This window comes from Lontra canadensis, unplaced genomic scaffold, assembly GCF_010015895.1.
Source record: "Lontra canadensis isolate GAN:19392208 unplaced genomic scaffold, GSC_riverotter_1.0 scaffold169, whole genome shotgun sequence".
Taxonomy (NCBI): Eukaryota; Metazoa; Chordata; class Mammalia; order Carnivora; family Mustelidae; genus Lontra; species Lontra canadensis.
This window is the reverse complement of record NW_022631163.1, coordinates 1,619,164-1,642,919: the sequence shown is the minus strand read 5'-3', so window position 1 is coordinate 1,642,919 and position 23,756 is coordinate 1,619,164. Positions and strand designations below refer to the sequence as shown.

Genomic DNA, 23,756 nt, shown 5'->3' with positions numbered 1-23,756 from the left:
GAGGGCTCATATTTCCTAATTTCAAAACTTACTATAAAGTTACAGTAATCAAAACAGTATAGTACTGGCATACAGACAGACATAAAAAGGACAATGCTTAAAAAAAGAGCCCAGAAATCAGCCCTCACATATATGGTGCAATGGCTTATGAAAATGGTGCCAAGACCATTCAAAGGAGAAACAATGGTCTTTTCAACAAATGGTGTTGAGAAAATGGATGCAAAAGAATGAAGCTAGATCCTCCCCTCAGACCATATATAAAATTAACTCAAAATGGATCAAGGAATTAAACACAAATGCTAAAACTATAAAACTCTTAGGGAGAAAAGATGGGGAAAAGTTTCATGACATTGGAACGGTCGATGATTTTTTGGATATGACACAAAAAGCAAAGACAGTAAAACAAAACACAGAGAAACTGAACTTCATTAAAGTTAGAAACTTCTGTGCATCAAAGGATACTATCAATATGGTGAAAAGGCAATCCCTGGAATGGGAGAAAACATTTGCAAATCATAAATCTGATAAGGGATTCTATCCAGAATATATAAAGGATTAACTACAGCTCAATAGCAACAATAGTAAAACTCAAGCAAAAAATGGGCAAAGGACTTAAATAAATCTTTCTCTAAGGAAGACAGATAGATGGCCAGTAAGCACATGAAAAGATGCTCAACATCACTAATAATTAGGGAAATGCAAGTCAAAACTATGAGATACCACTTTATTCTAATTAGCATGGCTACTATAAAAATAACAGAAAACAGTGTTGACAAGGATGTGGAGAACTTGAAAACCCATGTATTTGTAGCAGGAATATAAAATGGGGCAGGCACTATGGAAAATGGTATGGTAGTTTCTCAAAAAATTATATTCAGAATTATTATTCCACTTCTGGGTATAAACCCAAGGGAACCGAGAGCAGACACATAAATAGACATTTGTACACTTATGTTCATAGCAGCATTATTCACAATAAGTAGAAACACTGCAAATGTTCATCTACAGATGAATGGATGAACAAAATGTGGTATACACATACAATGGGATATTATTCAGGCTTAAAAAGGAAGGAAATTCTGAACAATGCTACAACATGGAAGAATCCTGAAGACTTACACTAAGTGGAATAAACCTGTTTAATATAATATTATATTAGGTGCCTGGGTGGCTCAGTTGGTTAAGCAACTGCCTTCAGCTCAGGTCATGATCCTGGAGTCCCAGGATTGAGTCCCACATCGGGGTCCCAGCTCCACAGGGAGTCTGTTTCTCCCTCTGACCTTCTCTCCTGTCATGCTCTTTCTCACCCTCTCTCTCTCAAATAAATATTTTTTAAAAATATTACATTAATAATTATATTAATAAACTTACCATATTAACATAAATATTGTTTGAGTCTACTTATATGAGGTACCTAGAGTAGTCAAATTCATAGAGACAGAAAGTAGAATGGTGGTTACCAGGAGCTGGTGGTGGGAAGAGGAATGGGGAATTATTTTAAGTGGAGGAGATTCTCAGTGTAGGAAGATGAAAAAGTTCTGGAGCTGGATGATGGTGAAAGCTACGCAACAATGTGAATGTACTTAACGATACTTCACTGTACACTAAAATATGGTTAAAATGGTAAATTTTATGTATATTTTACCACACAAAAAAGGAGGCTAAAGCTGCTGTTACTCAATCTTTCTTGCACTGATTAAATGAGATCATTTTATTTTTATTTACTTTTTATTTATTTTTTTAAAGATTTTATTTATTTATTTGACAGACAGAGATCACAAGTAGGCAGAGAGGCAGTCAGAGAGAGAGGAGGAAGCAGGCTCCCGCGGAGCAGAGAGCCCGATGTGGGGCTTGATCCCAGGACCCTGAGATCATGACCTGAGCCGAAGGCAGAGGCTTTAACTCACTGAGCCACCCAAGCGCCCCTTTATTTACTTTTTAAAAAGATTTTATCTATTTATTTGACAGAGAGAGAGCGCACACAAGCAGGGGGAGCAGTAGAGGGAGAAAAGTAAGACCCCATTGAGCTGGGAGCCCGATGTGGGGCTCAATCCTAGGACTCTGGGATCATGACCTGAGCCGAAGGCAGATATTTAACTGACTTAGCCAGCCAGGCGCCCCTTAAAATATTTTATTTTTAAATAATCGCTATATCCAGTATAGGGCACGAACTTACAACCCTATGATCAAGCGTCCCAGGTTCCACTGAGCCAGCCACACACCCCAAATGAGATATTTTGGATGCCATAAAATCACATACCTTTCTATAAAACAGTGCTAAAGACCCAGTTCTCTTTGGTTTGCTTATTCCAGTTGGATGTGCCTCTTGCACTTTAGTCAGATGGGTCTGTTTCGGAGAAGCACCAATTAATGACTGAGCAGTAAGTGATACAGGACTCTCGACTTTGGACTCCTGAGCTGTGTTCATGGAAATTGGTATCAGTGTGATCTCTCCAGCATCATTTGCGATACCTAAATGTATAAGCAAGAGTTTTCAGTTTTAGAAATAAGCAGCATGTGTTCCAGAAAGGTTGTCAATTATATCTATCAATCTATCTATGTGTATAAACATAGGAATAGGTTAGAAAAGGAGATGAAAGCCACAAAAATAAGAATTCTAGGTTATAGCACTCTTGTTTTCTATTTCTGCTCTGAAACAATATTGTTTTTCTTTTGAACTTTTGAGTTCTTACAGAGATGTTTTTAATAATTTGTAAAGCTCATATAAGAAAATAAGTTCCAACAAAGAGGGTTGTATTTTTTTTTTTTAAAGATTTTATTTATTTATTTGACAGAGAGAGATCACAAGTAGGCAGAGAGAGAGGGGGAAGCAGGCTCCCTGCTAAGCAGAGAGCCTGATGCGGGGCTTGATCCCAGGACCCGGGGATCATAACCTGAGCCGAAGGCAGAGGCTTTAACCCACTGAGCCACCCAGGCACCCCAAGGGTTGTATATTTAAAAAATGTTAAAACTCAATAAACAGTGTAAGTTCAAAACGAAACAAAAGGTAGAGCACAGAGTATTTTTATGGCAGCGAAACTATTCTGTATAATACTATAATGGTGGCTATGTGTCATTAAACATAGAAACTACAGAATGTATAATAGCAAGAGTAAACCATAATGTAAACTATGGACTTGAGGTGATAAGGATGTGTCAATGTAAGTTCATCAACTGTAACAAATATACCATTCTGGTGCAGGATGATGATGGTGATGAAAGCTGTGTGTGTGTGTGTGTGTGGCAATGTGTGTATGGGAAATCTCTATACCTTCAACTCAATTTTGCTTTGAACCCAAAACTGCTCTAAAATGATAAATTTTAAAAAACAGTATAGGTTCAAAAGAAACTGGATTAAAAAATGCCATGTGATCCAATCCAGCAAGACAAATCTTAATTAACTAATTCAGAAAAAATAGAAAATAAATGCATTAAAATGTTACCGTGCAATGGGATTGTAACTTTATGTCCTGTTGTTCCTGTGACTATGGCTGTGGCCATAGTTAGAAGACTCTGCCCAGGGGAAATTGATATATTTTCAGTAGTAAGGCTTGAAGAAGGGGCAATTTTCAATTTTGTTCCTTCAGTTATGATCCTGTCCATAAGTATTTCCTTTGGCGGGTCTTCCCCAAAAAGTCTTCTCTTGGCACTCCCCGCAGTAGGAGAACTGTAGCGTTCATGGACCGAAATTGGAGACAATGGTTGCATATCTAATAGAGAGGAAAATAAATTCACAACAGTTTGATACATATTCCAAAATAATAAATCAGGTTCATTCATTCAACAAATAGAGACTTTGAGTTACTATGTTAAGCCCTAGGGATTCAGCAGTAAATAACAAGGCTTCTGTCTTCATGGAATATAGTCTAGTGAAAGAGGCATGAAAAAAGTCATTACATGTGAAAATTATGATGGCTCATTTTCTTGATTTCTTGAACCTCTGCCTACTATTAAAGGAGCAAAACATTAAGGGTATAGTAGAAGCTAAAAGGTAGAATGAGGTGACCAGTAAATTAAAATAGTCCAATTAGCTCCTATCTCCCAGTTTTACCTAGTAAATAACATCTAAGAAGAAGGTAAATCAGTAATTTGGTTCACAGTTTGCCTCCTTCCACATGCCCATACTTAAGCAGTTTAAGGTACTATGGCTTTCTGATTTAGAAGATACACAGTCATCTTTTATGAGCCCTCTAGAAGATAAAGATGAGTAAGGTGATATGATTCTGTTTAGCTTGCCTTAATCTGAGGGTTGGCAGTAGTATGTTGATCAAAAAGAAAGTTATAGTTTATATCTATTTTCAGTACTCTTTCCACAGGAGAAGCCTTCCCTTTCTACCAGGTGCAAAGATTCTCCTAGACCCCGAGAACATTATATCTTTTTCTATAATCCTTACTTTCCCCAACCCATTGTTTCTTTACAGGAATACAATATGCTTTTATTTATTTATTTATTTATTTTTTTTGAGAGATAGCAAGAGAGCATGTGCCAGAGAGAGAAAGCCAGTGAGCAAGCATGTGCACATGGGGTGGGGGAGGAGCAAAAGGAGAGGGAGAGAGAGAAGGAGAATCCCAAGCGGGTTCCATGCCTAGCACAGAACAGAAGCAGGGCTCAATCTCACGACCCAGAGATCATGACCAGAGCCAAAAATCAAGAGTCGGACGCTTAACCAACTGAGCCAGCCAGGTGCCTCTTTATTTTTTATTTTATTTTTTTTAAAGATTTTATTTATTTATTTGACAGACAGAGATCACAGGTAGGCAGAGAGGCAGGCAGAGAGAGAGGAAGGGAAGAAGGCTCCCGGCTGAGCAGAGAGTCCGATGCAGGGCTCGATTCCAGGACCCTGGGATCATGACCTGAGCCAAAGGCAGAGGCTTTAACCCACTAAGCCACCCAGGTGCCCCTATTTTTTATTTTAAAACTTAAATTTTTTTTTTTTAATTTATTTGACAGAGAGAGAGAGAGAGAGTGGGAGAGCACAAGTAGGGGGAGCAGCAAAGGCAGAGGGAGAAGAGGGCTCCCCACAGATCGGGGAGCCTGATACAGAACTTGATCCCAGGACCTTAGGATCATACCTGAGCTGAAGGCTGATGCTTAACCAACTGAGTCACCCAGGCACCCTGTTTTAAAACCTTTTAAAGGTAATCTCTACACCCAACATGGGGCTTGAACTCACTACCGAGATCAAGTATCCCACACGCCACCGAAATGAGCCAGCCGGCACTTATATACTATCTATCCTTTCCTCCTTCCTTTCTTCCTTCCATCCATCCATCCATCCATCCATCCATCCTCCCACCTTCCCTCCCTCCCTCCCTCCCTTCCTAAGATTTTATTTATTTATTTACCAGAGAGACAGAGAGAGAGCACAAGCACAGGGAGCACTAGGCAAAGGGAGAAGCTCTCTGCTGAGCAAGGAGCTTGATGTGGGACCCAATCCCAGGACCCTGAGATCACGACCTGAGTGGAAGTCAGATGCTCAACTGATTGAGCCACCCAGATGCCCCACGTATCCCATGCTTTTAAAGTGAAAGCATTTAAGGGCACCTGGCTGGCTCAGTTGATGGTGCATCAGACTCTTGTTCTTGGTGTCTTGAGTTTGAGCCCCATGTTGGGTGTAGAGATCACTTAAGTAAATAACTGTCAAAAAAAAAAAAAAAGTGAAAGCATTTCCCTGTTTATTTTTATATCCATTAGATAATTAGACAGCCATATAATCTATTACAAAACATGCTTACGAGTTACAAAGATTACTTCTGGCAATGATTTGACAGCTCTCTGTATTAATGAGGTGAGTGGAGAAATAGTCATGGTTTAATAAAAAATCTCTCAGTAATTCTGGGGCTTATGAAAGCAGTTCTGATTTTCCAATCTCAGTGGAAAGTATAAAGTGCTACTATAACTCCCATTATCCCTTTACAGGAGCCTACCTAGATCTCTTATACAAAAGAAATCCAAGGCAGCCCTTGAATCTGACTGGGAATGTTCAAAGCTGACATTTCAATAGAGCATTCACATTACAGCCATGAAGTTAGCTACGAACCCCTTCATATTATCTTTCCCTAGCACAGTAGTGGAAAAGCTACAGTGAACAACTAATAAATTTAGTAATTTTACAAATTAATAAATTGTCTTTTTCTCCCCAGTGTTAACGCTCAATATTGTTTTCTAAGGATTTTCCATTATTTGATTCTCTTGTCTGCATCCTTTTTATTTTTCCTTTAAAGATTTTATTTATTTATTTGACAGAGAGAGATCACAAGTAGGCAGAGAGGCAGGCAGAGAGAAGGGGCAAAGCAGGCTCCCTGCCGAGCAGAGAGCCGGACGTGGGCCTCAATCCCAGGACCCTGAGGTCATGACCCGAGCTGAAGGCAGAGGCCTAACCCACTGAGCCACTCAGGCGCCCCTCTTTTTTTTTTTTTTTTAGGATTTTATTTATTTGAAAGAGAGAGAGAGCAATGAAAGAGCATGAGGGGGAGGGAAATAATCGAGAGGGAGAAGCGGTTCCCCACTGAGCAGGGAGCCTGATGTGGGCTTGATTCCAGGACCCTGGGATCATGACTTGAGTGGAAGGCAGAGGCTTTAACCCACTGAGCCACCCAGGCGCCCCTAATTATTCATTTTTTAAAGTAATCTCTACACCCAACAGGGGGCCTGAACTCATGACTCCAAGATGAAGAGTCACATACTCTACCCAGTGCTCTTAATGACTGATAGTTTTAAAAACTTTTAAAAAGATTTCTTAAAAGTCATAAAATAATCTAAATCATTTCCATTGCTTATGAAGACTGTTTATTCTGCACAGCTTGCATATTTTTTTTAAAGATTTTATTTACTTATTTGACAGACAGAGATCACAAGTAGGCAGAGAGGTAGACAGAGAGAGAAGAAGGGAAGCAGGCTCCCTGCTGAGCAGAGAGCCCAATGCGGGGCTCGATCCCAAGACCCTGGGATCATGACCTGAGCCGAAGGCAGAGGCTTTAGCCCACTGAGCCACCCAGGCGCCCCAGAGCTTGCATATTTTTATCTTACACTACACGTAAAGCAAAGACTATCAATGTGCCTGCATACATACACAAAATTATAGTCCAAAAAAGGATCAAGAGCTTTGTGAAACCTAAATACTTGCTCATCAGAAGTTACTTCACGGATATGTGAGCAAAAGACTTTAACTGACTAAAAAAAACCCCAAAACCGAAGAGCCATATAAACCAGAAGATGCACTTATCAGATGCATACATAAGAGAAAATAAGGAAAATGCATTAAAATCTTCCTAGAAGTAAGGCTCAAAGTAACCATCTTAAGAGAGTATGGATAAAGTTATTTATTAGCTGAATTTAAGCACCCCCAAAGAGTATTTTTGCTCTGCTTCAAATACACACACACATACACACACACACACATGCAACTTTTTAAACAATAGGCTCTATGCCCAGTGTAGAGCCCAATGCAGCGCTTGAACTCATGGTCTTCATATCAAGACCTGACCTAAGATCAAGAACTGGATTCTCTATCAGATAAAGGGCTAGTGTCCAAAATCTATAAAGAACTAACCAAACTCAACACCCAAAGAACAAATAATCCAATCAAGAAATGGGCAGAAGACATGAACAGACATTTCTGCAAAGAAGACATCTAGATGGACAACAGACACATGAAAAAGTGCTCCACATCACTCGGCATCAGGAAAATACAAATCAAAACCACCTCAAATGAGATACCACCTCACGCCAATCAGAATGGCTAAAATTATCAAGTCCGGAAATGATAGATGCTGGCAAAGATGCGGAGAAAGGGGAACCCTCCTACACTGTTGGTGGGAATGCAAGCTGGTACAGTCACTCTGGAAAACAGCATGGAGGTTTCTCTAAATGTTGAAACTAGAACTACCCTACGACCCAGCAATTGCACTACTAGGTATTTACCCTAAAGATACAAAGATAGTGATCCGAAGGGGCATGTACACCCAAATGTTTATAGCAGCACTGTCCACAATAGCCAAACTATGAAAAGAACCTAGATGTCCATCAAAAGATGAATGGATAAAGATGTGGTATATATATACAATGGAATACTATGCAGCCATCAAAAGAAATCTTGCCATTTGAGACGACATGTATAGAACTAGAGGCTAGTATGCTGAGTGAAATAAGTCAATCAGAGAAAGACAATTATCATATGATCTCCCTGATATGAGGAAGTTGAGAGGCAAAGTGGGGGGCCTGGGGGGCAGGGAAGGAAAAAATGAAACAAGATGGGATCGGGAGGGAGACAAACCATAACAGACTCTTAATCTCACAAAATAAACTGAGGGTTGCCAGGAGGAGGGGGTTAGGGAGAGGGTGGTTGGGTTATGGACATTGGGGAAGGTATGTGCTACAGTGAGTGCTGTGAAGTGTGTAAACCTGGCGATTCACAGACCTGTACTCCTGGGGCTAATAATATATTATATGTTAATAAAAAATAAAAAATTGGATGCTCAACCAACTGAGCCACCCAGGTGCCCCTCTGCTTTAAACATGTATCTTTCTACTGACATACAGAGACAGAAAAAGAATATAACTTCTGTCACATTTGAAAAGTAGGTATTTTGCTCATTTACATAGTTTTCCATTAGCATTTAGAAAAGCTGCATATTGGGCTGCCTGAGTGGCTCAGTTGGTTAAAGCATCTGCCTTCAGTTCAGGTTATGATACCAGGGTCCTGAGATTGAGCCCTGCATTAGGCTCCCTGCTCAGTGGGGGCCCTCATCTCTGTCTCACTCTGCCCTTCTCCTCCTCCCCCAGCTCAGGCTTGCTCTCTAATAAATAAATGATTTTTTAAAAAAGATTTTTGTTTATTTATTTGACAGAGAGATCACAAGAAGGCAGAGAGGGAGGCAGAGAGAAAGGGGGAAGCAGCCTCCCTGCTGAGCAGAGAGCCCAACTCGGGGCTTGATCCCAAGACCCTGAGATCATGACCTGAGCCAAAGGCAGAGGCTTAACTCACTGAGCCTGCCAGGTGCCCCAATAAATAAAATCTTAAAAAAAAAGAAAAAAAGAAAAGCTGTATGTTGGGGTACTGGGTGGCTCAGTTGAGGATCCTACTCTTGATTTGGCTCAGGTCATGAGCTCAAGCCCTGTGTTGGACCTTAGGCTCAGTGTGGTATCTGTTTGAGATTCTTTCTCTCTCTCGCTCTCTGACCCTCCCCCTCACATAAATAAAATCCCAGAAAAAGAAAAGTTATGTGTTTATTAAAAGGCTAAAATACTCTTTCCACAATTAACATGGCAATTTAAAAAACAGAAATTAAAAATCAGAGCAACAGGGCTGTGAGATAGAGCCCCGCATCCTGCTCTGTGCTGCCTGAGGTTCTCTCTCTCCCTCTTCCCCTGCCCCTCCAATGCCCACCCCACTCTCTCTTTCTTAAAAAAAAAAAAAAAAAAAAAAAAAAAAAAAAAAAAATCAGAGTGAAAATCTTATTACTTTGGTATGAGAAACTATACAATGGGCCACAAAAGGGTGTTGGCAGAAGTACCTTCTTATTTTTTCATTAAAAAAATTATTTTTTAAAGTTTTTATTTATTTTTTCATTTATATTATTCATTTATTTATTAGAGAGAGAGAGTGAGGGTATGAATGGCGGGAGGAGCAGAGGGAGAGGGACAAGCAGATTCTATGCTGAGCATGGAGCCTGATGTGGGGCTCTATCCCAGGACCCCAAGATCATGACTTGAGCTGAAACCAAGACTCAGATGTTCAACTGACTGAGCCACCCAGGTGGCCCTTTAATTTTTTTTTTTTTTTGAAGATTTTATTTATTTATTTGAGAGAGAGAGAGCAAGAGCACCCAAGCAGGGGGAGCAGCAGGCAGAGGGAGAGGGAGAAGGAGAAGCAGGCTCCCTATTGAGTAAGGAGCCCAATGCGGGGCTTGATCCCAGGACCCTGGGATTGTGACCTGACCGATTTAATTATTTTTATAAGCCCCCTTTTAAATCCTAATGAAGAAAAAAAATCCTGATGAAGAAATTAGATTTCATAATAATATATGAGCAAGACTTGATATCTTCTCGGAGAAAATTATCTTTGTTATTTTGTTCACTGTTTTCCCCATGTTGAACCTACCCCTTCGAAGACTCCCACTGTCAGTCCGAACTTCTTTGACTCTTGGATGTATTAGAGGAGACATAGGCATCATGGGAAGATGTCCCTGTACATTTCCCCCATTTCCTGTTTCAAAGTTATTTGGGAATATAACCTGTGAAAAACAAAAACCTTCTGCTTTACATATTGATATACCCACTAATGAAAACCACGGAAAATGAGAAAAAAGTCTTTTTAACTACTTTAAATGTTTTATTTCTCTTCTTTCTTGTTCACAAAATAGAACAACTTGAATTAAGTACTCAATAGTTAATGCTGTTATATATAGTTCAATCTTATAATTGATCTACTTAAGTTTATTGACTACTTCTAGAAGCAAACTGATTAGGTAGGTGCTATTTCCACTTAAGGATAAGAAAATAGAGGCTTGGGTGCCTGGGTGACTCAGTTGGTTAAGTGGCTGCCTTCAGCTCAGATCATGATCCCGGAGTCCCAGGATCGCATCGGGCATCAGGCTCCTTGCTCAGCGGGGAGTCTGTGTCTCCCTCTGCGTACCCCCCCATGCTCACGCTTTTTCTCTCTCTCTCTCTGTCACTCTCTCTCAAATAAATAAAATCTTTTTTTAAAATATTTTTAAAGATTCTATTTATTTATTTGACAGACAGAGATCACAAGTAGGCAGAGAGGCAGGCAGAAAGAGAGAGAGGGGGAAGCAGGCTCCCCGCTGAGCAGAGAGCCCTATGCGGGGCTCAATCCCAGGACCCTGGGATCATGACCTGAGCTGAAAGCAGAGGCTTAACCCACTGAGCCACCCAGGCGCCCCTAAATAAATAAAATCTTAAAAAAAAAAACACAAAAAATGAACAGGCTCAAAATATGAAATTTGCCCAAGGACGCACTACTATTAAATAACAGAGTAAGGGCTTCAACCCAAATCCTCTTTCTTCAAGTTCAGAGAGATGTCTTTTCACTTTCCCAAGGGATTCTACAATGGAGATATTGATGAATACTGAAGATCGCCCAGTTAATCCCAGTTCGCTACAAAGTCCAAAGATGCACGGGAGAGAGATTTCAAGAAATCATCTTCTTGGGGTGCTTGGGTGGCTCAGTTGTTAAGCCTCTGCCTTTGGCTTGGGTCATGATCCCAGTATCCTGGGATCAAGCCCCATGTGGGGTCCCCTGCTCAGTGGGAGGCCTGTTTTCTCCCTCTCCCACTCCCTCTGCTGTGTTCCTTCTCTTGCTGTGTCTCTGTCAAATAAATAAATAAAATCTTAAAAAATAAAAATCATCTCCTTTTTAGTTCTTTCTGCTCTTGGATAGTCCTTCCAGTAGTTTGGAATTAGAGAAAAATTCTCAGGTTTCATGAAGTATAAGAAGACACAGAAAAGCAAATAAGGATGAAAAGACAGAAGTTACAAAAGAGCAACACAGGGGCGCCCAGGTGGCTCAGTGGGTTTAGCAGGTCATGATCTCAGGGTCCTGCGATCGAGCCCTGCGTCGGGTTCTCTGCTCAGTAGGGAGCCTGCTTCTCGCTCTCTCTCTCTCTGCCCGCCTCTCTGCCTACTTGTGATCTCTGTCAAAAAAAAAAAAAAAAAAAAAAGGCAACAAAGAGGTAAAGGGGAAAAAACTCAATTTCTCACCTAACATTAAACTGAAATGTGTCACTTGTATTCATGACTTCTGACTTTTTTCAATTTTAACTACTACTAACCAAAAAAAAAATTTTTTTATAAGATTTTATTTATCTGACAGAGAGAGATCACAAGAGGGCAGAGAGGCAAGCAGAGAGAGAGAGAGAGAGAGGAGGAAGCAGGCTCCCTGCGGAACAGAGAGCCCAATGTGGGACTCGATCCCAGGACCCTGAGATCACGACCTGAGCTGAAGGCAGAGGCTTAACCCACTGAGCCACCCAGGTGCCCCCAAAATGTTTTTTAGGCAGAAATTCCAAAAGCTAAAAATGATAAAATTAACGGGCTTCTTGGATAAGACTTCAAAAGTACCAACAATAAAAAAAAATATAGGACATCATCAAAATTAAAAGTTGTAGTTGTATTTACAATACATAAAGGACTCCTATAATTCAGTAATAAAAAAAACCCAATTAAAAAATGGGCAATGGGGGTGCCTGAGTGGCTCAGTGGGTTAAGCCGCTGCCTTCGGCTCGGGTCATGATCTCAGGGTGCTGGGATTGAGTCCCGCATCGGGCTCTCTGCTCAGCGGGGAGCCTGCTTCCCTCTCTCTCTCTCTATCTCTCTGCCTGCCTCTCTGTCTGCTTGTGATCTCTCTCTGTCAAATAAATAAATAAAATCTTAAAAAAAAAAAAAGGGCAATGGATTTGGATAGATATTACTCCAAAGAAAAGACACTGAGCATCATTAGCCATCAGGGAAATGTAAATAGAAATCACAATGAGCTATTACTTCATGCCTACTAATAGCTAGAATAACAAAGATAAGTGTTAGGGGAAAAAATAAAGGTAAGTGTTAGAGAAAATATGAAGAAATTGGAATCTTCATTCACTGATGGTGGGAATGTTAAATGATGCAGCCACTTTGAGAAGAGTCTGACAGTTCCCCCAAACTGGAGTTAAACAGAATTACTACATGACCCAGCAATTCCATTCCTAGATATATACCCCCCACAAATAAGAACCTATGTCCATACAAAACTTGTGCATGAATGTTCACAGCAGCATTATTCATAGAAGCCAAAGGCTGAAACAACCCAAATGTCTATCGGTTAATAAACGGAGGAATGAAATGATATATCCATGCAATGGAATACTAAGCCACGGAAAGAAATGAAGTGCTAATATATCCTATAACATGGATGAATCTTGAAGTGAAAGAAGTGAAAGAAGCCAGTCACACAAATATGTGTCACAAAGGACACATATTATATGATTCCACATATACGAAATGTCCAGAATAGACAAATCAATAAAGATGGAAAGTAGATCACTGGTTGTTTAGGACTAGGGAGAGGAAGGGGGATAAGGAAGTGACAGCTAATAGGTACAGTTAATTGTTGAGGTGATGGCTGCACCTATATATGCATGTACTAAACACTAAATTGTATGTTTTTTAAATTATTTATTTTTTGGGAGAGAGGGTGCATGCAAGTGGGTGGAGAGAGAAAGAATCTCCAGCAGACTCCCCATTGAGCAGGACACTGAGATCATGACCTGGGCTGAAATCAAGAGTTGGACACTTAACTGACTGAGCTACCCAAGCACACCTTGTTTGGGTTTTTTTGTTTTGTTTTGAAGTAATGTCCACACCCAACGTGGGGCCCAAACTCACTACCCCAAGATCAAGAGCTGCATGCTCTACCGACTATGCCAGTCAGAGGCCCCTAAATTGTATACTTTCAATGGATGAATTGTATGGTATGTGATTTCTATCTCAATACAGCTGTTATTTTATTTATTTTTTTTTTACAGCTGTTATTTTTTAAATGATTATCACCCTTGTCCTGACTCTGATTATCACTCTTGCCCTGACTCACTTCTTCACAGGTAGGAACCTTGTTTGCTGAAGCCTGGAGAGCCTCCCACAGTGCAGAATCATGACTCCATGCTAAACTCTCTAATATCTGTTCTTCGATGCTGTTCAGGTGTTTCACCATATCCCTGGAGAGTCCCTCCTCTGAGCGGATCACCACCTCGATAACCTGGTAAAGAGAAAATTGAAAAGGTAATATAGTCTCAGTCATTAGTATACTGGGCTTGCATCTATGACTAGCTTTGGTCTTATGATGACACAGAACCAAGGATACCATTGAACCATGATTCAATGGCTTATTAATGTCTTTTAATTTATAAAGGAGTTCTGAAGATCTTCAAAATACTTTCACATACATTTCTGCTTCTTATGCTTTTTGTGTACATGGAAAAATGAGGCAATGATCGGTGGAAACTGGTCAACAGCTCAGTAGTGGTAGAACTCAGGTCTTGGGTTCCCCTTCCTATGCTATTTTGAATTTACTGCTCATTCTCAGACTGTTTTTCCCAATAGCTCAAAAGAACAGAATGAATAACGTATTTAAAATGCTTATATATTTAAAATAACATATATAACATATATTATATATTACATATTTATATTATATATTTATATATAACATGTAACTTATATAACATTTAAAATAACATATTTAAAATGCTTATATAATTCCTTTAAAAAAAAAAAAGATTTTATTTATTTATTTGACAGACAAAGATCACAAGTAGGCAGAGAGGCAGGCAGAGAGAGAGGAGGAAGCAGGAAGAGAAAGTGAGAGGCTTAACCTACTGAGCCACCCAGGCGCCCCTATAATTCCATTTTAATAAGAGTAAATCCTAGAACAAAGTCTGTAAGTATATACACAAAAGTATTAAGTGAGGGGCACCTGGGTGGCTCAGTCGTTAAGTGTCTGCCTTCGGCTCAGGTCATGATCCCAGGGTCCTGGGATCGAGCCCCGCATCGGGCTCCCTGCTAAGTGGAGAGACTGCTTCTCCCTCTCCCACTCCCTCTGCTTGTATTCCCTTTCTCACTGTGTCTCTATCAAATGATACTTTAAAAAAAAAAAGTATTAAGTGATTATTATTTATAATTAGGATTATAATGCATGGTTTTAATATTTATGTTTATATATACTTCCTGTTTTTCTTCAAGGAGAATGTATCATTTATGTGGTTAAAAAACAAAGGCATTTAACTTTTTTTTTTTTTTAAGAATTTATTTATTTATTTGACAGAGAGATCACAAGTAGGCAGAGAGGCAGGCACAGAGAGAGAGAGGAGGAGACAGGCTCCTTGCAGAGCAAAGAGCCCGATGCAGTACTCGATCCCAGGATCTGAGATCATGACCTGAGCTGAAGGCAGAGGCCCAACCCACTGAGCCACCCAGGCACCAGGCATTTAACTTTTTGAATGAAGAAAGTATGTTACAGGGGCGCCTGGGTGGCTCAGTTGCTTAAGCGGTTGCCTTCTGCTCAGGTCATGATCCCAGGATTCTGGGATTAAGCACCACATTGGGCTCTCTGCTCAGTGGAGAGCCTGCTTCTCCCTCTCCCTCTGCCTGCTGCTCTGCCTACTTGTGCTCTCTCTCTATCTCTCTGTCAAATAAATAAATAAATCTTAAAAAAGAAAAAAAACGTATGTTACAAATAAAAATGAGTTGCTATCAGATAAGGTCAAAAACAACATTGTCCTGAATAAAAATTACCTTAACTTCCTAAAAGAAAAATGTGAAAACACACATCAACATTGAAGCAAATATACAGAAGCAATTTTCCTTAAGTCACTAAAAAAATATTTAAACCCCACTCAGTCAGCAATTCAAATGGGTAAGCTTTCCAATGATCTGCATTTTCCATAACTTTAGGCATATCTTAGGTATAAAATTTTAACTCTTCAAACTAACTTTCCTATCAATACTTTGAAAGTAGCACAGATGACAAAATATTAACTAAGTCATACCAATAAGTATAATAGTGGCAACCAGTCTTAAATTAGGACACTAGGTAACATTAAATGTTATTGTAGCTCTCATCTCACCTTATAAAAATAAAATGGTTGTAAATTGAGAACTTCAATAATCCAGGGGAAAGTACGAGGTGAACTATAGGCAAAGAGCACAATTTCCAAACAACAGGCCATCAAGGAACGATGAAATATATCCTGCTCTAAAAGAACCTTGGAGAACAGAAAAATCAGTTTAACATTTCTCAGCAATCTCAGCCTTTGCCATTCTATAAAGATGACTATAGAAACAAGATAAAATAATTTCTGTACATTATATTATACCAGATTATCCAAGATAAAAACTTGAGTTCTCAAACTGATAGAGTTTTCTTAAAAATTATAATCTTGCTCAACGGTAGATCTTATATTTAAATGAGGCATACACAACAATCTGCGTTGAAATAATAAAACAGTCAATATTCCCATCAAGTGGAAGCATCAGGATTAGTTCCATTTTTTTTTCCTTTGGTTCCATTTGTTTAAATACCAGTTTTAGGACAACTGTTTTGTCAACATAAAAATTTGTTAATCAAAACACTAAAATCAAAGGTATAATGTCACAGCTAAGACTTTTTAAAAGTTCAGAGAAGTATTTTATTAAGGAGATAAAAGTCCTGGGGCGCCTGGGTGGCTCAGTGGGTTAAAGCCTCTGCCTTCAGCTCAGGTCATGATCCCAGGGTCCTGGGATCGAGCCCCGCATTGGGTTCTCTGCTCAGCAGGGAGCCTGCTTCCTCCTCTCTTTGCCTGCCTCTCTGCCTACTTGTGATCTTTGTCAAATAAATAAATAAATAAATAAATAAATCTTAAAAAAAAAAAAAAAAAAGATAAAAGTCCTGCTTACCACTGAGTTTAAGATTTAACATAAGCTGGGGCCTTGGTGGCTCAGTAGGTTAAGTATCCTACTCTCGGCTTCGGCTCAGGTCATGATCTCAGAGTCCTGAGATCAAGTCCTGAGTTGGGCTCTACGCTCAGTGGGGTTGTGCTTGAGATTCTCTCTCCCCCACTGACCCTCCTCCTTCAAACCGCAGCCCCTCCCCCGACTTCCCACTCATGGGCACACTCTAAATGTAAATAAATAAATCTTTAAAAAAGGGGGGGGATGGGCGCCTGGGTGGCTCAGTGGGTTAAGCCGCTGCCTTCGGTTCAGGTCATGATCTCAGGGTCCTGGGATCGAGTCCCGCATTGGGCTCTCTGCTCAGCAGGGAGCCTGCTTCCCTGTCTCTCTCTCTGCCTGCCTCTCTGTCTACTTGTGATCTCTGTCTGTCAAATAAATAAATAAAATCTTTAAAAAAATAAAAATAAAAATAAAAAAAGGGGGGGAATGATTTAACATAAATTTTCATTTTAAAAAGTGTTTGTCACCATCCTTTCTCAAGTATCATGCCAAATCAGCAAAGAGAATAAGAAACAGAAACTACCTTGGATAAAACTAGAAGTCAGCTGTAACTACAAACTAGAGTACATGATAAATTACTTAGTGGAAAGTAGGATGGTCAAACAAGGGCCTCAAGAGAGACACTTAGAATTATTGAATTTGTTCCATATAACCTAGGAAAAACACAGCAACTGAGGGCATAGATAGAATGGAAAGTAGAGATTAGGCAGGGGCTAATGTGAATGGATGATTTGAAAGTCTGTTGTAGTTAGAACTCAAGTCCCCACTCAAGCCCCATTCTGAATTAGGGAGATGTGGAGCTTGAGAACACCAGGCATAGAAGAGACTGTGGTTTTATGTGAAAAGTCTGCATATTTCATTGTGAGACCACGTTTCCCTTCTTTGCTCTGCTCCACAATACCAGTGTTCAGGTAAGAGATGAGCAGATACTTCTCTACAGAAACAGAAATATTTCAGAAGAACATTAAGGACACCAACAGTTGGGTGTTTGGGTGGCTTAGTCAGTTAAGTGTCTGTCTTCAGCTCAGGTCATGATCCTGGTGTCCTGGGATTGAGCCCCACATAGGGCTCCCTGCACAGCAAGGAGTCTGCTTCTCCCTATGCCCCTCACCCTGCTCGTGCTCCCTCTCACTCTAATAAATAAATAAAATCTTAAAAAAGACACCAAGAGTTGAAGATCCCTAATACTATATGGTCACATGAGACTGCTGGACTTACATTCTCATTCTTACATACAAAGCTTTGAAGCAAACTGCTCAGTCACCATAAGGGTTTATTAACGTTTCATTTTTAGTTTCATTTTTATTCAAATATATGTGGATATCCAAGAATAAGCCAACATATGAGGAAATCCTCCAACTCAAAGACAAAGATTAAAACAGAAAAAGAGCACCTGGCTGGCTGAGTTGGTAGAGCATGCAACTCTTGATTCTGGGGTTGTAAGTTTGAGTTCCATGGTAGGTGTAGAGATTACTTAAAAATAAAATCTCAGGGGCGCCTGGGTGGCTTAGTGGGTTAAAGCCTCTGCCTTCGGCTCAGGTCATGATCCCAGGGTCCTTGGATCGAGCCCCGCATCGGGCTCTCTGCTCAGCAGGGAGCCTGCTTCCCTTCCTCTCTCTTTGCCTGCCTCTCTGCCTACTTGTGATCTCCGACTGTCAAATAAATAAATAAAATTTAAAAAAAAAAAAAATCCCAAAGGGGCGCTTGGCTGGCTCAGTCGATAAAGCAAGTGATTCTTGATTTCAAGGTTGTGAGTTTGAGCTCTCTGGGGCATGAAGCCTACTTAAAATTTTTTAAAAATCATTAAATAAATAAATAAATAAAACAAAAAAACTCAGAAGAAAGGGACAACACATTCAATATAAGACATCAAAGAAATCTAAATTTAACCTCATGGAACAAGAAAGAGATCTTAGAAATGAGAATACACCTAAAATAAAAAAATTCACTAGAACTGGAGGACGAAAAGTTGAGTAAATATCCTTAGAAGGAGAATAAAGTAAAGAAATGGAAAATAAGAGAAAAGGATCCATCCACAAAGTTCCTCAAGTGAAGAAGAACAGCTCCAGAAAGGTAAACCAGTGGGCAATTATGTTATCTAAGAAATAATGCAGTAAAATGATCCAGAATTGCAAGACATAAATTTCTGGACTAAACAGGGCACCTCCGTAGGAATGCTCAACACATGAATGAAAAGACCACAATAAGACTTTATTGTAAATTTTAGAACATAAGACATAAAAGGAAGATACTACTAAGATTCCGGAAAATAAAAACAGGTCACATAGCAGTAGTAAAAATTAGAATGCCATTGGACTTCTAATTAGCAACACGGGAATGTAGAAGATAATGAAGTAATGCCTTCAAGATCATAAAGCAAAATGACTATCATTCTAAAATTCTATACAGACAACCATCAATCAAGTGTGAATCTAAAGACTATGCAGAGTGTTTAAAGATTTATTTACTTATTTTTAGAGGTGGGGGAGTGGCAGAGGGAGAGCTTAAGCAGAGAGTCTGTACTGAGCGCAGAGCCCAACATGGGGTTCAATCTCATGACCCTGAGATCACAACCTGAGCTGAAACCAAGAGCTGGATTTTTTTTTTAAATTTTATTTATTTATTTGACAGACAGAGATCACAAGCAGGCAGAGAGGCAGGCAGAGAGAGAGGAGAAAGCAGGCTCCCCTTGGAGCAGAGAGCCCGATGTGGGGCTCGATCCCAGGACCCTGGGACCATGACCCGAGCCGAAGGCAGAGGCTTTATTTAACCCACTGAGCCACCCAGGCACCCCCCAAGAGCTGGATGTTTAACCAACTGCACCACCCAGGTGCTCCCTTTATGCAGACTTTTAAAAAAGGGACTTAAGGCTTCCACATTTTATTGAACTACAAAATGTCTATACTAGTGGACTGTGAAGTTATGCATATATAATGTAATACCTAGAGCAACCACTAAACAAATCTATAGACTCTAAAAAATGTTCAAGTAAGGGCACCAGGTTGGCTCAGTCAGTAGACTGTGTGACTTTTTTTTTTTAAGATTTTATTTATTTATTTGACAGAGAGTGAGAGAGAGCATGAGAGGAGAGAGGGTCAGAGGGAGAAGCAGACTCCCTGCTAAGCTGGGAGCCCGATGTGGGACTCAATCCTGGGACTCCAAGATCATGATCTGAGCCAAAGGCAGCTACCCAACCAATTTAATCACCCAGATGCCCCCATGTGACTCTTGATCTCAGGGGCTTGAGTTCAATAACCATGTTGCGCACAGAGCTTACTAAATAATGTTGAAGTAATCAACAGGAAATTGGGGGGAGGAGCAAAAAGAACAATCAGAAAACAAGAAATAAAATGGCAGACTTATACCCTAATATATAATAATTAAATTTAAGTTGTCTAAATTTAACGATTTAAAGAAACTAAGAGAGTAGATTAAAAAATGTGACTCAGTTATATACTGCCTACAAGAAACTCACCTCAAAGGTAATGATACATGTAGGTTAAAAATAAAAGTATGGAAAAAGACAGACCATGCAAACATTAATCAAAAGAAAGCAGGAGTGGCTAGATGTAAAAAAAAATGATAGACTTTGTAACAGGGGTGCCTGGGTGGTTCAGTTGTTAAGCGTCTGCCTTTGGCTCAAGTCCTGATCCCAGAGTTCTGAGAGCGAGCCCTGTATGGGGCTCCCTGCTGGGCAGAGAGCCTGCTTCTCCCTCTCCCACTCCCTCTGTTTGTGTTCCCTCTCTCACTGTGTCACTCTCTGTCAAATAGATAAAATCTTAAAAACAGAAACAGAGTTATCAGCTTCAAAAAGGAAAAAGGATCAATTACCAAGAAGACATAGCAATCCTTAATGTGTATGTATCAAACAGCAGAGCTTCAAAATACATGGATTTAAAAAAATCTAATAGAACTGAAAGGAGAGGGGGGCCTGGCTGACTTTTCCAGTAAAGCATGCAAATCTTGATCTTGGGATTGTGAGTTTGAGCCCTACACTGGGTGGAACTATTACTTAAAATCTTAAGAAAAAAGAACTGAAAGGAGAAATAGATAAATCTACCATAACATTTGGAGACTTCAATACTGTTCTCTCAACACTTGATAAAACTAGACAGAAAATCAGTAAGAATACAGAGGTTAACACCACCATCAACCAACACAATAGAACTGACATTTAGAGAACACTCCACCCAACAACAGCAGAATACACACTGGGGGTCATAAGATAAACCTCAACAAATTTAAAAGAACTGAACTCACAGGAAATGTGAGTGGAATAAGTGTGACTTCAAAAGGTAGCATGAGGGAGATCATTGTGATAACAGAACAACTCAGAATCTTGATTTTGGGGGCAGCTGAATTAACCTACAAAGATGATAATGATAAACAGGAAGGCAGATTATTATTCCAATGTTCACTTCCTGGTTTTGATATTACACCATGTAAAATGCAGCCACTGGGGGAACCTGATCTCTGTACTACTTTTGTAATTTCCTGTAATTCTATAATTATTTCAAAATAAAAAGTTGAAAATTTACTTCTTTTTCAGAAAGTTACAGAAGCATATGCTTTGTCAAATATTAGGATGAGGGGCCTGAGTGGCTCAGTTGTTAAGCATTTGCCTTCAGTTCAGGTCATGATCCTAGGGTACTGGGATTGAGCCCCATATAGGGCTCTCTGGCTCATGGGAAGCCTGCATACCCTCTCCCACTCCCCCTGCTTATGTTCCTGTTCTCACTGTCTCTCTGTCAAATAAATAAATAAAATCTTTTTAAAAAACCAAAACACATATATTAGGATAAATCATAAAAGAGAAAGCCATGGAATCCAGGAAAAAGGGTGACTAACTCAGAAGAGAGAGGAAAATTTCCAGAAAGAAAACAAAGAGAAATTTTATTACATTAGTTGTGAAGCACCCCTTGATATCAGCCTGTTCCTATTGGAATGCAAAGTCAGAGGACTCCAACAGTGACAAGGAAGAGGAGGAAACTGAAAGATCATATAAGAGCTTTGAGTTTTTATAAACTGTATGTATGTGTGTGTGTGTGTGTGTGTATATATATATATATATATATATGTATTTGCTTATTTATAGTAAGCTCTATACCCAGCAGGCTTGAACTCATGACCCCAAGATCAAGAGTCACATATTCTACCAACTGAGCCAGCCAGGCACTCCAACAGCTTTGACTATTTATTTATAAAGATTTTATTTTTTAAGTAAGCTCTACACCAAATGTGGGGCTCAAACTCATAACCCTAAGATCAAGAGTCATGTGCTCTACCAACCGAGCCAGGCAGGTGCCCCAGCATTCACTTTTTAAAAAAAAATTCCTTTATATAGCTATTGGAGGGCGCCTGGGTGGCTCGGTGGGTTAAAGCCTCTGCCTTCAGCTCAGGTCGTGATCCCAGAGTCCTGGGATCAAGCCCCGCATAGGGCTCTCTGCTCGGCAGGGAGCCTGTTTCCTCCTCTCTCTCTCTGCCTGCCTCCCTTCCTACTTGTGGTCTCTGTCAAATAAATAAATAAAATCTAAAAAAAAAAAAAAAAAAAAAAATTTATATAGCTATTGGAGAGAGTGGCCAGAGTTATCAAATGTTCCAAGAAAACAAAGCATTTTATTTTTTAGAGAGAGTGAAAGAGTTGTAAGCAGGGAGGGGTGAAAGGAAGAAAGAGAATCCCAAGCAGGCATGGAGCCTGATGCAGGTCTTGATCTCACAACCCTGAGATCATGACATGAACTAAAATCAAAAGTCTGACACTTAACTGACTGAGCTACATAGGCACTCCACAGAGCAATTTTTTTTTAAAGATTTTATTTATTTGACAGACAGAGATCACAATTAGGCAGAGAGGCAGGCAGAAAGGAAGGGAAGCAGACTCCCTGCTGAGCAGAGAGCCCGATGCGGGGCTCGATCCCAGGACCCTGGGATCATGATCAGAGCCGAAGGCAGAGGCTTTAACCCACTGAGCCACCCAGGTGCCCCCCACAGAGCAATTTTTTAACAAGCATTTTATTCCTCAAAAATCCCTAGGAGGTATGAGCAAATATCTTAATTATCATTGGGTTAACAGTTGGGGGGGGCGCATCTCATTATTAGCTAGCTGGGATTGAAGGACAAAAAAAGGACCTGAAGGGAAATGATACTGATGGTATATCAGAGGTGGCTAGCTATGGATGTGCAAAAGACAACTAAGGCCAACTAGTAAATCATACTGGCTAAGTTTGCTATTAACTGCTGATTCCCAAGACACACTATGCAGCCTCTCAACACACTGCTTTCAGGCTTAGGAATTTTCAGACCTTGCCAGTGGCTGGAAGAGTAGATTTACTTACTGACATGTCCATTCCATGAAGTCTTCGTGTTTCCTGAACCATTACAGTCTCTAATATTTTATAATACAAAATTTCTGCAAGCTTTAGTCTGTTTACAGCAAAGTCTAAGGAGGGGAATAAAAGGGAAAATACATGTTAATGAAATGTAGCTGTTAAGGACCAAAGAACAAAACTTATATAAACTTAAATCTCATACATTAAGAATATCTGGGAAGGAAAATAATTTTTTTTTAAAGATTTTATTTATTGATTTGACAGAGATCACAAGTAGACAGAGAGGCAGGCAGAGAGAGAGAGAGAGGGAAGCAGGCTCCCTGCTGAGCAGAGAGCCCGATGCAGGACTCGATCCCAGGACCCTGAGATCATGACCTGAGCCGAAGGCAGCGGCTTAACCCACTGAGCCACCCAGGTGCCCCTCTGGGAAGGAAAATAATTTAATTTCTACCTTTTCATCAAGCCAGTCTGTCTACTTTTAATGCTGCGTCAACTTTAGTTTTGTCTTCTTACCTATGTGCGATCCTGGCTGTTCATCTGTTGATTGAGTATAGTGTTGGCAGAAAGTCTCTCCTATTCCTTTCACTATTTTCATAATGTTTTCCATAGGATTACGCATACAAGATCTATGAAATATAAGAAGAAACTAATTACCAGGAAAAAAACGTCAGACTACCAACATTTATTCCAATTCTGGTCCCAGTTGTAAGCCTCGATATATAAACAGCATATTTCAAATAAATTGAAAACTTTTAAACAAAATCATTTGGCATAATGTTTTGGAATTTCAACATTAGCAGAGTCAGTATTAACTCTTTTATGTTTCTATGTATATAACATTTTAGAAAAGGCAAACTATAGGAATAGAAAATATATCAGTTGTCAGAGGCTGGAGATGACATAGGGGTTGACTAAAAGGGGCATAAATTTTGAGGGTTTAATGG

At 39.8% G+C, this 23,756-nt stretch overlaps 1 protein-coding gene across 6 annotated transcripts in view; it reads right to left on the bottom strand.

The window, feature by feature from the left end:
• Positions 1-23,756, bottom strand: part of RBL1 (RB transcriptional corepressor like 1) — a 68,702-nt gene that overhangs the window by 23,244 nt on the left and 21,702 nt on the right. For 4 of the 6 annotated variants that reach the window (XM_032845746.1, XM_032845748.1, XM_032845750.1 and 1 more), the window contains 7 exons: positions 23,326-23,438; positions 22,819-22,922; positions 15,622-15,759; positions 13,590-13,754; positions 10,104-10,236; positions 3,444-3,710; positions 2,261-2,472 (listed from right to left, as the gene is read on the bottom strand). In XM_032845746.1, the coding sequence (XP_032701637.1) occupies positions 2,261-2,472; positions 3,444-3,710; positions 10,104-10,236; positions 13,590-13,754; positions 15,622-15,759; positions 22,819-22,922; positions 23,326-23,438 (1,132 nt within the window). Of the gene's footprint in view, positions 1-424; positions 488-2,260; positions 2,473-3,443; positions 3,711-10,103; positions 10,237-13,589; positions 13,755-15,621; positions 15,760-22,818; positions 22,923-23,325; positions 23,439-23,756 lie in introns of those variants that run through there. The other 2 variants (XM_032845749.1, XM_032845747.1) reach the window with 2 other exon arrangements.